The sequence below is a fragment of the Marmota monax genome, unplaced genomic scaffold, assembly GCF_021218885.2.
Source record: "Marmota monax isolate L192 unplaced genomic scaffold, Marmota_monax_Labrador192_F-V1.1 WCK01_AAM20220418_F8-fsc00129, whole genome shotgun sequence".
NCBI classification, from domain to species: Eukaryota; Metazoa; Chordata; class Mammalia; order Rodentia; family Sciuridae; genus Marmota; species Marmota monax.
The window spans coordinates 763,655-778,192 of record NW_026693811.1 but is presented as its reverse complement, the minus strand read 5'-3'; the positions used below and the strand labels follow the sequence as shown (position 1 = coordinate 778,192).

Below are 14,538 nucleotides of genomic sequence, written 5' to 3'. Positions count from 1 at the left end.
ATGACTCCACTGATCATTGTGTCTTGGTAATTGCTCCACTATTACCTATTCCTGTACCTATCAATTTCCTCCATAGCACTCTTTTCAATGTGTAATTATACATTTAATATTGTTTTACTTGTCATTTCTTTTATATTTAAAGTGCAGGAACCATATCTGTTTTCTTTATCAATATGTGTTCAGTCAGTTCCTGGCGTAGAATATATAAGAAAAGAGGTGAATCTTGTAGAACTAACACTTGAAAATTGGATAGTAAGTTAACTTTGATTAATAAGTTTTCTGGCTCTTTCTATCCACCATAATGGTATGCTTGAATGTCCTGGATAATGCATCAACAACTGTCAAAAAAGACAAACACCAGGTTTTTATTAAGCATGCTCCAAAGTCATCATCCAGTCTCTGATGATAAACATGGTTACATTGGCAGATAGGATCAATGATGATCATAGAGCTGAGAAGATTGTTGTGAGTCTCATAGACAGATTCAACAAGTGTGGAATGATCAGTCCCAGCTTTGATGTACAACTCAAAGATCTAGAAAAATGGCAGAATACTCTGTTCCTATTCTTAGTTGGATTTCATTATACCAAAAATCTCAGCTGACAGCATGTATCATGAATAAGTAAGACAAAAACACAAGAGAAGGAAAATCTTGGGATTATTTTTCCAGAGATATTAATATATGCAGATAAAATGCCTCAGTGAAAAAAAAAATTGGGGGGTGACTATGCTATGCACTGCTCTGGTAATATCAAGCGACAATACAAGTTTAGCATTATAAGCTACAGGCTTAGGAATCTTAAAAGATCAGTTGACCTTAATGAAGAGGCAGTGTATAAAAAAAAAAAAGACAAAACAGAAAATCAAAAGTTAGGATTTAATTAGAACTTGTTTAAAAGATAGCCATGTCTTAAATGTTTTTAATAAAGATTTGAGACAATGTGAGAGACCTTCTCTGGAGGATTTGTAGATAAAGCCAAAATTTCACATTGAGTACTAGGAAAGTTTGTAACACTGAGTTTGTAGCACTGATAAAGCCAAATTTTCCTTTTTAGTTGATTTGTCAATGTTGTAGGTATCTACAAATCCTAAATAGAGGCTCTCAAAATTTCAGTTGTCTAGTTTTTTTAGTAGTATTTTTTTTTTAAATTAGAGGTTTAATCACAAGTCACTAAGTATTTTTGAAATATTATTTTACCTAACTTTTGTTAGAGATTGTTGTAAAATGAGACCTGCCTATGGAGCTAAAATAGCCCCACAGGATCTCAGCCACTGGGTCTTGCAGTCTGCTGGAAGAATTTCAAGAGTCACACATAGTAGCAGTTAGGAGTTTATTAGAAAGACTTAGCATACAGATGTTCAAGATAGACTGAACAGGTCACCTCAGGGAGGTAAATGAGAGTCTGAACTTGGAAGTCTGCCCCCTTTCTGAAATAGATGCAGATACTGGAGGAAGGAAATCTTGCTCCCTTTGACATGATTGAGGAAGGCTCTGAAGGGTTAAAGCTGTGCAATTTCTTCTTTTGTCCTAATACATGCCTTCACCTGCTTCCTCCCCACCCCTTAAAAAAAAAAAAAAAAAAAAAAAGGAGCTCTCTTCCTTCTAGAGCTTTTTGGAGATGGAGTTTTTGAGAAAAAATGAAGTCCCCCCTCCATCTTCTCCTAAAGCTGGCTTTGAATAAAACTCACTTTTCTATCAATCTGACTTTGAATATCTAGGGAGCAGAGAATATTATGGCTAAACTAAGCATCCTTCCCTGGCCAGTATTAGGATGCGAATGAGAGTTTCTTTTGTTTTTGACTTCTTTAATAAAGTTATTTATTATTCTCAGTCCTATGACCGGTGGACTCTTTGATGCATGTCTGATTTAATCTCATAAGTTATCACCCTTTACTGTCTTCCTATCCATCTATTCATGGCTGACTAACATATGTAACAGAAATTTGTAGTTTTAATTTGGAATTTCAGAAGTGAATTTCTCAAGAAAATTAATGCATTGAAATCAACTAAGTACTCCTAAAAATAAACCAGTGTTTTGGGTTAAATTGTTTCCTTTGGAAGGGGTTGGGGATATAGCTCAGTGCTATAGAACTTTCCTAGTACACATTGTGAGGGCTTGCATTCAGTTTCCAACACTGAAAAGAAAAATAAAATGCCCTCCCCGCCAAAAAAGACATGTTGGATTCCTAATCCCACTTTTAACTCAATACTTTAGAATGTGGCCTTATTTGGAGAATAGGTTGTTTTAGAGTTAATCAAATTAAAATGGGAATAGTAGATAGACCCTAATCTAATGTGACTTGTGTCTTTATAAAAAGGGAAATTTGGACACAAAGACATGCCTAGAATGAGAAACATATCTGAAGTCATAGAAAGTATTCTTAAAGTGTCAGAAACTGGAAGAGAAGCATGGAACAAATCCTTCCCTAACACATTCAGAGGCAGCAGGGCCCTGTCAACATCTTGATTTTAGACTTCTAGCTTCCAGAAATCAATAACTTTGTGAGACAATAACTTTGTTGTGGTATGTTGTTATGGTAGTCCTAGCAAACTAATACACATGAAATGTTTTTTCAGTGCCAATTTTAATAATTTCTGGGAAAATTGAGTGTTTTTATTTATTGAAACAAATATAAAATAAAACAGTATTTTTGAATTAATTATTTCTGTCATCTTTTCCTATTTTCTTATTAAAATAAAGTGTAATTCTATTTCAATATTTAAGTATATATGAATGTTTATTTTTAGCATTTGAGTCTAGGAATTCTAAATCATTTTATGTGATTGATTGATTGATTATAGTACTGGGGATTGAACCCAGGAGCAGCATACCTCTGAATATATTCCCATCCCTTTTTACTTATAAGACAGAGTCTCACTTAGTTACTTTAGGGCCTCACTAAATTGCTGAGGCTGGCCCAGAATTTGTGATCTTCCTGCCTCAGCCTCCCAAGTCACTAGGATTACAGGTGTACACCACTGTGTCTGGGTTCTAAATCCTTTCATTAAATCTAACAAAAGTGCTTATTACAAAACTCTTCTTAACTTTAAGATCAGTCATCATCTGAGTGATACAAATAGATAAGTCATTTACCATATTGAATTAGGAGCTTGTTCACTACATTTAGTGTTAAAAAGTGGCAGTGTATGCTCCTAATTACTTATTTCCTAATAAAAATACTGCTTAAAGAGAAAATAATAACTTTACAGTAGAATCCTGGCAGACAGCAATTTAACCAAGTGATCAAAATTAGCATCACCAATACTACATCATAGAAATATTATGGTCCTCAGGTATCTTGTTCTGAGAAGGGTATATTGAGTATACTTCCCAGTAATATATTAAAAAGCACCAGACAAACCCAAATTGTGTGACATCTGTAGTAGTCTTCAATATATCCAAGTAATAAAGACAATACTGAGAAACTGTCACCAAATAGAGAAAACTAAAAAAAAAAACAAAAATCCTAGATTGGATCTTGAGACAGACAAATGATGTTACTGGGAAACTAAATAAATCTAAATATTTTAGTTAATCAGCTAAGGTTAATTTCTTGTTTTCAAAAATTGTTCTGTAGTCGTGTAAGACATTAACACAAGGAGAGTGTGGGTGGAGCATATATAAGAACTCTGCCCTATGTTTGCAGCTCCCATGAGTCTAAGATAATCTCAAAATAAATACTTAAAAATAAAGGCTTTTCATTCCATGTATCTTTTTAAATATTAAAATATAAAAGCTAACTGGCTCAAATGTTTTAAGAATATAGGAATAAAATGAAGATTAGTTTAAATATTTTGTCAACATTAACTGTAGAACTCTGTCCTTTAATCAAAGTTCAAATTTATGTAATTTATACATTTCGAGTTTCAAAATGTTTAAACATTAGTATATTTAAGAATAATGTTAAGAGCTTTAATATGTGAACCAGTAATTTGAATTTTTTTAAATTTACAGTAATTTTGAGTATACTTGGTTAAACACCATTATTACTGGTCTTGAAGTATGCAGGAGATCTTTATTTGAATTCAGTTTTGATGATTATCCATATTTTCAGGTTGTATACTAGAAGTTGATTTTGCTACGCTGTAGAAGTGTGCTTACAGTTTTAAAGAACTGATCAAAAATATTTGAAGACATGGTGCAACAAGTTTGTGTAGCATTGAAAGATTAAAAATAAAAGCTTTTGTATGCTTTGTAACATACAAAAAAAAAAAAACTAACATGTTGTCATAGTAAATAGTCTCCTTGATTTTCTTCAAAAGATTCAATGTTTGGGGCTGGGGACTTAGGTTAGTGGTAAAGCACTTCTGTAGCATTCTCAAGGCCCTAGGTTTGATTACCAGCACCACATAAAAATAAATAAATAAAGATAGATTGATTAGCATACTTACTCCTTACAGTTATTTTGTTTTAATGTGATTTCTGGACTTTTCCTTAGTCGTTGATTTTGTTCTCTGGTTGTTTTAGTCAGTTTTTGTGTTGCTGAGACCAACATATCTGACAAGAACTACTTAGAGGAGCAAAAGTTTATTTGGGGCACATGGTTTCAGGGGACTCAGTTCATAGATGAAGCACTCTATTGTTCTGGGCCCACATTGAGGCAGCACACAGTGGGGCAAGAGCCCAGTTGAGGAAAGTTGCTTAGCTCCTGATGGGTTCAGGAAGTGGGGTAGAGAGGGGTAGGGACAGGGAATGGGGAAGAATCCACCCTTCCAAGGCCAGACTCCCAGTGACCCACTTCCTCTAGCCACGCCCTACCTACCTACAGTTTCTGCCTGTCATTCAAATTAGAATGGGTTGATTAGGTTACAGCTCTCGCAATCCAATTATTTTACCTCTGAATATTCCTACATGGACAAGAGCTTTGGGGGACACCTCATATCCAAACTATAACACTGGTATAGGTTCAAGGCATTAGTTCAGTATTTATACTATTTGGATCTTGTGAGAGGAAAAAAATATCTTATTGTTCATTAATATTAATAAAGGCACTTATGGTTACCATGTCTTATTACTGACATACTGGCATTTGTGTACTGCTTTTAATCACTTTTATATGTATTGGCTAATAGAATTTAAAAAGGTCTGCTGAAATTGTTCAGCTTATTATAATTTTAGAACCTTTGATTGCAGATGTTTATTAATTTTCATTATGAAAAATGTACATGTTACTTATTTGTTAAAACAGAACTAACAAAATTTGCATTCATAATGTGGAAACTGTTTGAATGTTAATATCTGTTAAATCTGTGGTCTTTAAAAAGTATTATCATTTTATTATATAATTTCTCCATTTGCAAATATTTTCTCTGAGGAAGACGTAAGGAGTTTTTAAGTCAGTATGGGTTTTATTTGAGAGTACCTACTGACATTAGTATATCAGAATAGGAAAAATATACTTATACAAAAGTGTAGCATTATAATATTCAAATAATTTTGTTTTATAGCCATGAGGTTATTAAAGTGTATTAAACTTGTATTTTGTGTCATGTAAGGTTCTTTCTACTTTCTTATTAATATAATACTTTAACAGCGATTATAGGATCCACTAAACCATCAATAGTCTGTGATCAAAATTGCTTTGTGAACATTAGCTTCAAATTTTAAGGTAGTTGAAGGGTACAATCATTGTTTTGGCAATGGAATCAAAGATGTAATCAAAGCAAGCACTGCTACTGTATAAGAAGATTAAAACCTCAAAATAGACTGTTATAAAAGACATTAAATTAGCATTGATTACCCAATGAGCCAGAGAGCCTTTAGTAGTAACTTTTGGAATTCGAGCAGAGAAAAAATAAAGGGTGTTTGTGTGTATATTTTTTGAGGTGCTAGGAATTAAAAAAAATGTATATTTTTAATCATTTAAAGAATGACTCCTGCCAAGCATGATGACACAGGCAATCCCAGCAACTCAGGGAGCTGAAGAAGGAGGATGAGAAGTTTGAGGGCAGCCTCAGCAATTTAGCTAGGCCCTCAGCAACTTATTGAACCCTGTCTTAATATTTAAAAAAAAATTTTTTTTTAAAGGAGGGGGATGTAGCTCTGTGGTAAATTCCCTGTGGGTTCTATCTCCAGTACCTACCCTGCCCCGCCAAAAAAAAAAAAGAAAAGAAAAAAAAAAAACAAAAACAAAAAAACTCCTGACTGACTCCTGAATCATTCTGTATTTTTAAAGGAAGAATCAAGAGAATTGAAAACTACTCTTTTGGAGATGCCCACAGCAGTATTAGAAGTATTGTCTCTGCCAACTGATGTTTGTTTTGTGCAGTATTTCATAGAGTAAAAATTATTATGAAATGGCTTTTTCCTTTATAACTTATATCCTAGTATGCTGTTATAAAAGACAGATGAATAATATATTATGAATATTCAAAGGAGGACTGAAACATATTTGGGAGATCTACAAATTTTTCTTGGGCAGTATGTTTTTGAGATAGTAAAAATATATAGAATTATGAATGGCAGAAGTCAAAAAGCATGTTGTATAGGTTTGGAAGTTCTAAAGTGGAAGAAATAATGTGACCAGAAGTATAATGGTGGGAAACATTTGTCAGGTACTTATTGTGTTTCAGAGTATGCTAGGCATTGGGCATACCTGGAAAAATGAGATTAGTTTTTGCTGTCACAGAGCTAAAATCTTGGCTTAGAATTTATTTGCCTTAAGATGATGATTAAAATAGTGGGATCCCAGTGGCTAGGGAGGCTAAGGGCAGGAGGATTGTGAGTTCAAAGCCAACCTCAGCAACACCGAGGCGCTAAGCAACTCAGTGAGACCCTGTCTTTCAATAAAATACAAAATAGCGCTGGAGATGTGGCTCAGTGGTTGAGTGCCCCTGAGTTCAATCTCCACTACTCCCCTGCCAAAAAAAAAAAAAAACCCCAAAACCACAATGGGAGCACATGAAATAAATGAATGGGAAAGCACAGAGGGGAAAAAGTGATCACTGAATAAAAACTTTAGGAATGCTTATTTGAGGAAAAAATGAAAAATTCCAATAAATATGGCAGCAGTATTATTGAAAGATGCAAAGTTAATAGCATCAAGAGAGTTCCATCACCTGGAGCTTAAGGATGAAAATGGTTTTCAATAAGAAAGAAAGAGGGGCTGGGATTGTAGCTCAGTGGTAAGCACTTGCCTAGTATGTGTAAGGCCCTGGGTTCAATCCTCAGCACCACAATAAAATAAATAAACAAAATAAAGCATTGTGTCCATCTACAACTAAAAAATATTAAAGAGAGAGAGAATATCAGGATGGAAAACAGAAACTAGGTGTGGTAGTACATGCCTATAATCCTAGCCACTCAGGAGGCTAAGACAGGAGGATCTTAAATTTCAGGCAATCTCAGCAATTTAGGGAGACATAGTTTCAAAATAAAAAATTAGAAAGGGTTGGATATGTAGCTCTGTGGTAGAACACCCCTTGGTTCAATCCCTGTATCAAAAAAAGAAAGCAAGGAAAGATCAATGGGATTTCGTGATTAAGCAAACTTCAGTCACCTTATTGACCAAGTAGAATTAAGTCTTTGGGAGTGCTGAGGATGCATTCTGAAGTAGAGTGCTTGCCTAGAAGTAAGATTTGGGACTTAGCACAAATATTCAAGTTAAGTCCTTTAACATAATTTAGATATTTGATGGGATTGAGAGGGATTATACATAAGGCTAAGTGTTGACACTGGGGGAGACCAGAAGTCATGGTGAGAAGGGAATAAAATGATCCTTAACTTAAAAGAATTTTTAAGATCGTGGAAGTGTTAGACTTTTGTGGGATCAAATTTGGCCTAAATGGAATCAAAGTGGAGTAAAAGACCAAGTGGTAATTAAAATGAAAAACAAAAAAATCAGAATCAGGGATTGATGACATAGTGCAAAAGAAAGCATACTTGCAAATTTAAATAAAGACTCAAGGCAGTTCCTATTCTGATAGAAGTCCTTGGAGTCAGTCACCCGGATATTGTTCTGATGAATTGAGTAGTGAACTGAGTCATTCAAAAAATATTTATTGCTAAATGCAGTAGCATGCTCTATAATCCCCACTACTCAGGATTGGGTAAATCACTTGAACCCACAAATTGGAGAGTAGCCTGTCCTGTGCAACATAGCAAGACCTCATATGCCAGTATTTTAGGTGTTTGAAATCTATTTGAGTTCTATATATGTCAGTACCAATTAGTAATATTAAAATATAACTTCTTTTATACATAGTAGTATAAAAGTAGTCTTATACTTTTTAAATTGTGTTCAAACTATGAACTCTTTAAGGTCAGGGGTTATGTCTTATTCATCTTTGTGTGCTGGTATCCTTGAATGCTGGTATGCTTGTATTCTGGTAGATTTTACTTGGAATTACCGTGTTTTTTAATAAAGTAGTAGTAAACAGTACTAAAATTATAACTAGTGTTACAGAGCCTTTTAAAGAAAAGCATACTTTTTATATCACAGATGGTGATTCTTGCTGTAAAGGCACTGTGTAATGAAACTGAAAAAGAAAAGTTTTACTTCTGTAGTATGATGATTTCCATATATAATAGAGGAAGTCTCTTGTGTGGATAGTTCTGATAATGCATGGGATTACTATGATCATTATAATATAGTATTCTTGTTTCTTTTTTGTTTGTTTGCTTTGTTTTGCAGTGCAGGGGATCAAGCCCAGGGCCTTGCACATGTTGCACAAGAGCTCTACCACTGAGATCTATCATCCCAATATTCTTTACTAAATGCAAAAGTAAATCTTTTCTCACTAACAAGGAATAGTCCCTCGGTGTTCAGCTGTCACATGGGTGCTTTACCTGCTTCAATTATTTTAGCCAAGAATGTTAGCAGAATAAGAAAGTAGAGTAAACCTTGATTTGTATTCCCATCTCAGCAGTGTTGCCAGGCATAAATGTAATTGTATGTACAGTTCTATTTGTGGTTTTTGTTTGACTCTGGTGAATAAAACCCATATTTTGTTGAAATTTTGTGCTCAATTGCATCCAGATGCCACTTATTTATTTCCTTATTTGGTGCAGGGGATTAAATCCAAGCACCCACTTTGCCACTGAGTTACACCCCTAACCCTTAAATCACTTTTTTAGAGTCAGTTTTCAATCCTTGATAATTTCAGTTTTTCTGAATTTTTATAATATTTTGTGTAGTTTTGGTAGTTTAACCCCCACAAATTTCTTTGTATTAAATAATGGTTACATACATACAATTGACAAAGATAACTGTAGAGTTATTACTTGATAAAATAGAAATTATAAATGGCTATAAAATTTCCAAAGCTGGAATGTTCTACTTGCTTATGAGGAACATTGATAAAGAAGAAAATGTAATAGGAAAATTTAATTAATTATAGTATGTTTATAAATAAAACACTTGACTAAGCACATTTGAGTCAGGAAGTTGAAATGATTGGTGAGAACCAGAGATTTTACACATAATCCCAAATGAAAAGAAATTGGTTCTTAAATTTACAAGCTCACTTCCTAGAAAAACTAGCTGGGTGTCTGAGAATTTGCCAAAATAACCACAATAAACAAACATAAAACCTAGTCTTTTTGGTGGCCTGTCACTAGTCTTAAAGTTAGTAATGTGTGGGAAATCATTTTTACAGTAGCATCCTCTATTTAAATTCAGCTTCAGTGCTAATGTAGTCTAGAACTTTTGATAACACCAAAAAGTAGGAATTTACCAGTCTGTCCTTCTGTCCCTCCTTCCTGCCTTCTTTCTCTTTTTAATTCATCAATTTTCTTTTTAGGCTTTGAAATGACAAAAACAAGATTGGCCTTCTTAGAAAAGTCACCCAAGCCTGTGCCTTGTTCATACAGTTTTTTTCTGTGGGCCTTCCTTAGAAAGACACTTCAAGGATTTCCCCTGTGATATCTAGTTACTGCTTCATTGTAATCGAAGCACTACACTGAATCAGAACTTTTCCTTATAGGCTAATACAAACCATACTTAATTTATTAAAGTTTAATTTATTAAAACCTTAGTTAAAGTTGTTTATATCTTTTGGTCTGGGGATGCAGCTTCAGTGGAAAAATGCTTTCCTAGCACACTTGAAGCCCTGGGTTCAATCCCCAGCACTGAAAATAAATAAATTTTTAAAAGTCATTTAAATCCTTCTATTTCAACAGTGCAGTGCTTCAGTAAAGAATATAAATATAAGATGTAGCTCAATTCACAATAGCTAAACTATGGAAACAACTTAGGTGCCCTTCAACAGATGAATAGATTAAGAAATTGTGCCATATATATATACTCAGCTGTAAAGAAGAATGAAATTATGGCATTTGCCAGTAAATGGATGGAGCTGGAGAATTTCATGCTAAGTAAAACAAGCCAATCCCAAAAAACTAAAAGCCAAATGTTTTTCCTGATATGTGGATGCTAAGTTAACTGGGTAGATGGGGGGTTGGTGGCTAGGGGAGAATAGAGTTTCTTTAGGTAGAGGGGAGTGAAGCAGGAGGGAAGAAGGGATGGGGGTAGAAAGGACAGTAGAATGAATCAGACATTGTTACCCTATGTACATATATAACTATATGACCCTGTATGTACGGTGGGATTCTACATCATGTACAACCAGAAGAATGAGATATTATACTCATATATATATTTATATATATATCAAAGTGCATTCTACTGTCATGTATAACTAATTAAAACAAAATTTTTTTTAAAAAAGAATATAAGCTGTATATTAGTCTGTGTGGGTCCATGCTGACATTTTCTTTAGGACTGTCCTTTGGTTTTCAGGGAGCAAAAAAAGCAAAGAGGAGAGACTTGGTTGACAATTAAATGATAACAAAAAGTATATCTATTTTTAACTTTTATTTTTATTTACTTAAAACATTGTTGGAATGCACAAAGAGGTCTCATAATCAGGAAATAATAAGGGAGCCTTATTTGATTTTAGCACAGATCACAATAGCATTTTTCACAAAATGAATTTGTAAGATACCATATGGGTTTCTATTATTTTTGTTTTCATAGTAGGAAGTCAGAAAACTTTAATTACTTCCTGAAAGTAAAAGGAAGATTTCCAAATGTTAAAAAGATTTTCTGCCAAATCTCTACAAATATGAAAAATAAGTTGTGGTTTTGGTCATATGACACTGGTCTTATGATATTTAACATTAGATTCTCTTCAGAGTAAAGGTAGAGATTAAATAATCACACTCTGTTGAGTTGAATATTGTATTACTATCAGAAAGTTTAAAAATGATTTATATATTGATGAGCATCTCTGAAACCATTTGGAAAAATCTTACTAAGTTTATTCATTAACTCCTTATGTTATCTTGTGCATGGTTTTATTAGGCTATAATGTACTACTTTTTGGGTATCCAGATACTCTTCTTACTCAAAAGGTATTATATAGAGAACAGAGCTTCAGTTCTGGCACATGGAAACTGGAATTTTTTGGTCTATAAAATATATAATAATTTGAGTTACGACAGTAATATTTTGAGCCTATTGTGTTGGTTTTCAAAACTTAACAGGTAGTTTTTGTTTTCCTTTTTATGTGGAAAAATTTTGATATTATATAAATGTACATGTATTAACAGAAAATTGGCCTTACTTTCTTAGGTCAAACAACTTTAATTAAGGAAAAATATTTACTTAAAACATTGGTTCTCAAATCTCATATTCAAAGTAAAAAAGGTTATACCATTCACTTTTAATTTTTAAAGTACTCTCATGTTTCTAGGGACATCTTATGCTGTTGGGCTCAAAGAATAGAAATATAGAACAAAATGTAAAATAAAAACTTAGCAAATAATAAATTATTATAAATTTTAACTATGAACGCTGAAATCAGATAAATCTCATCTGTTTTTATAGTACAACTTTAAGTGTGTTTTTTTCCCTCCCAGGACATTTATTCAGAGCAGCTGGGGATCAACCGTTTAACCTGTCCACAGTGTCGAGTGCCTTCCCAATGGTCAGCCACCCAGTCTTTGGTCTACATTCAGCCAGCTCAGGGCATTCAGAATTTGGTGGTTTGGGGACACTTGGTACACCCACAGCCTTAGCCGCACATCCCCAACTAGCATCTTTTCCAGGTAAACATCTGTTACAAACAGTGTTCAAGGAAAGGAGGAATGCTTGAAAATGTTCAAGCAGTAATTTGTTTATGAAATTTAACAAAAAAAATAGTCTAATGCCTAGTATATTAAACTTTTATGCAAAAATTGGCTCAGTCTTATTTATAATGTACCAAAAAAAAAAACCTGTAAGTATTGGGTGGCATAGGAGTTAATTAGGTGCTCAGGTGTTTGATGAGATACATAGGCATTTGCCATAGAAAGGAATCATTAAACCAGGTTTTTCTGATGCATGTTATTGAGATATAGTATACAGAAAAATACACATATTATAAGTGTAGAATTTAAATATTCTCAGCTTTATTTTTTTTTAATTACTTACAGTGTAAAACTAAAGTCCAGTTCTTATAATGAACAGTTTTATGCTTTTCTTTTAGATTCTTAATTCTCTTCACTTTGTAATCAAGATGAGATTAACTCTTAAATTTCTATATTTTTCCATATTTGATCAAAACAACTATAGAGTTACACTATTTTCAAGACAAGGGGACCATTAGCTAAGGCTTAACGTGGATGAATGTATTTTAATTTATTTTATCCTGAAAAATATAAACTTGAATGTATTTTCCAGTATTAATTTTACTTCAATAAATTTTTTCAAGCAATGCATGCTTTAATGTATGTAAAATTGTTTAAAACATTAGAGTTTGGTTGTAGAGAAAAGTAGACCTGAATTTAAATCTGAATTTGCTGCTCAGTAGTTGTGTGCATTTGAACAAGTTATCTGAGCTCTCAGCCTTAGTTCTCTTACTTGAAAAATGAGAGTAATTATAATACCTGCCTTATATGGTTCTTTGAAGATTAAAGGAAATGAGCATGTTCAGTGCTGTATCTGTGTCTGGCAAACATAATTAGTGAATAATTGGTAACTATCATTGTTTTCTCTTTCTCACTTTAATGATTAGTAAATTGTCAAATGAGCCAGGTGTGGTGATTTATTTATCCTTTAATCCAGCTACTTGGAAGGCTGAGGCAGAAGAATCTCAAGTTTCAAGCCAGCCTGGGTAGCTTAGCAGGAACTTATCTCAAAGTAAAATTTAAAAAAGAGCTGGGGATGTAGTGCGTGTTGAGCATTTGCCTAGCTTGTATGAGGTCCTGGATTAGTCCCTGGTCCCTATTTATTTTATTATGAAAATAAACAAATAAATTATGCTTCTTTAAAAGGAACAAAGTATCTTTTTTAAACTATGTAGAAAGGATAGATGCTTAAATGTATAAGTACTATTTATTGAGTCATATTTCTTTAATTCAGTGTTTGCAAGAGAGGGGATGATGGGGAGGAATAAAATAATTAGGCAAAATCTTTATGTCTTAACATTTCCTTTTAATAATATTAATAGGAGCTTATTTCATTCCATTTTTAATATGGTTGCTTAGCAGGGTAAGCATTCAACAGATATTCCTAAAATATGAGATTGCTGAATAAAAGTCAAGATAATAATAATTTAGATAGTTACTGGTATCTGATATTTTTATTGTTTTATCAGTTTATTATAGTACTGCTTTTGAACATTTCTAAGCCACAGTGTAATTACTATATTATTAAAATCAAATAACTTCTGCACTAGAATGGTGGTTGACAAGTTTAAAAAGTCACTCATCTGAACTTCATAATAAGACACTTTCACTTTAAAAAAAGTATTTAAAAACTTCCCCACCCTGCATAAACTATTTATTCTTTCATCTATTATGTTCTGTGTACTAGTCCAGTTACTTGGAGGAATAGACCAATATATTTTATGTTTCTAACAGTCTTTAGAGAATGAATAAACAGTCAATTACAAGACAGAGTCTTTGGTGATAAAAGTACGCTTATATGAGAATATTTCTTTGGCAAAGGGGCATAGGTTATGCTTGGTTTTAGAGGACTCATTTTGGTTAAGTTGTAGATTTGGTGTGATAACTAATTATGAACTCTCTATAATTAACTTTATTCAGAAGGGTAACCAAATTGCCAGATTTTTAAAGTAACCCCATAAGCAAATGAAAGAGAAGACATTACTAGGAATTTTAAGTGAAAAATAATTTGCTTTTAAATTTTATGAACTTCTAAAGCATTCTTCATTTCAGATCAGATCTGCAAATGCAAAATTATTTAATGAATATTAGTATAATAGACTTATTTTCATTTTATAGTGAAATTGTATTTCATGATACTTTCTTTTAAATATTTAAAATTTTGGGTCATTATATTTTAATGTTATAATACCATGAATTTTTGTGAAATATCTGTCTCTTTCAAGTATGGTTTTAAAAAAATTCTATTACATCTTCTGGTTTCAAATTGAGATTTAGTATATTCTCTGAAATATTATAATATTTTACTTGAAAATTATTGACATTGATATTATGCTGTTACCTCTTCTGAATATGCTTAGAAATTCATCACATGCTGATTTATGTGATCCTTATTTTGTATTTTTCATTTTACCAACAAGTTACTTTG

The 14,538-nt window shown here is 32.8% G+C and overlaps 1 protein-coding gene across 21 annotated transcripts in view; it reads left to right on the top strand.

Moving 5' to 3' along the window:
• Baz2b (bromodomain adjacent to zinc finger domain 2B) overlaps positions 1-14,538 on the top strand; it is a 361,835-nt gene that overhangs the window by 233,197 nt on the left and 114,100 nt on the right. For 18 of the 21 annotated variants that reach the window (XM_058584941.1, XM_046462280.2, XM_046462283.2 and 15 more), the window contains one exon: positions 11,862-12,050. The exons of the other annotated variants lie outside the window; for them this stretch is intronic. In XM_058584941.1, the coding sequence (XP_058440924.1) occupies positions 11,862-12,050 (189 nt within the window). The remainder of the gene's footprint in view (positions 1-11,861; positions 12,051-14,538) is intronic. 21 annotated transcript variants of the gene reach the window in all.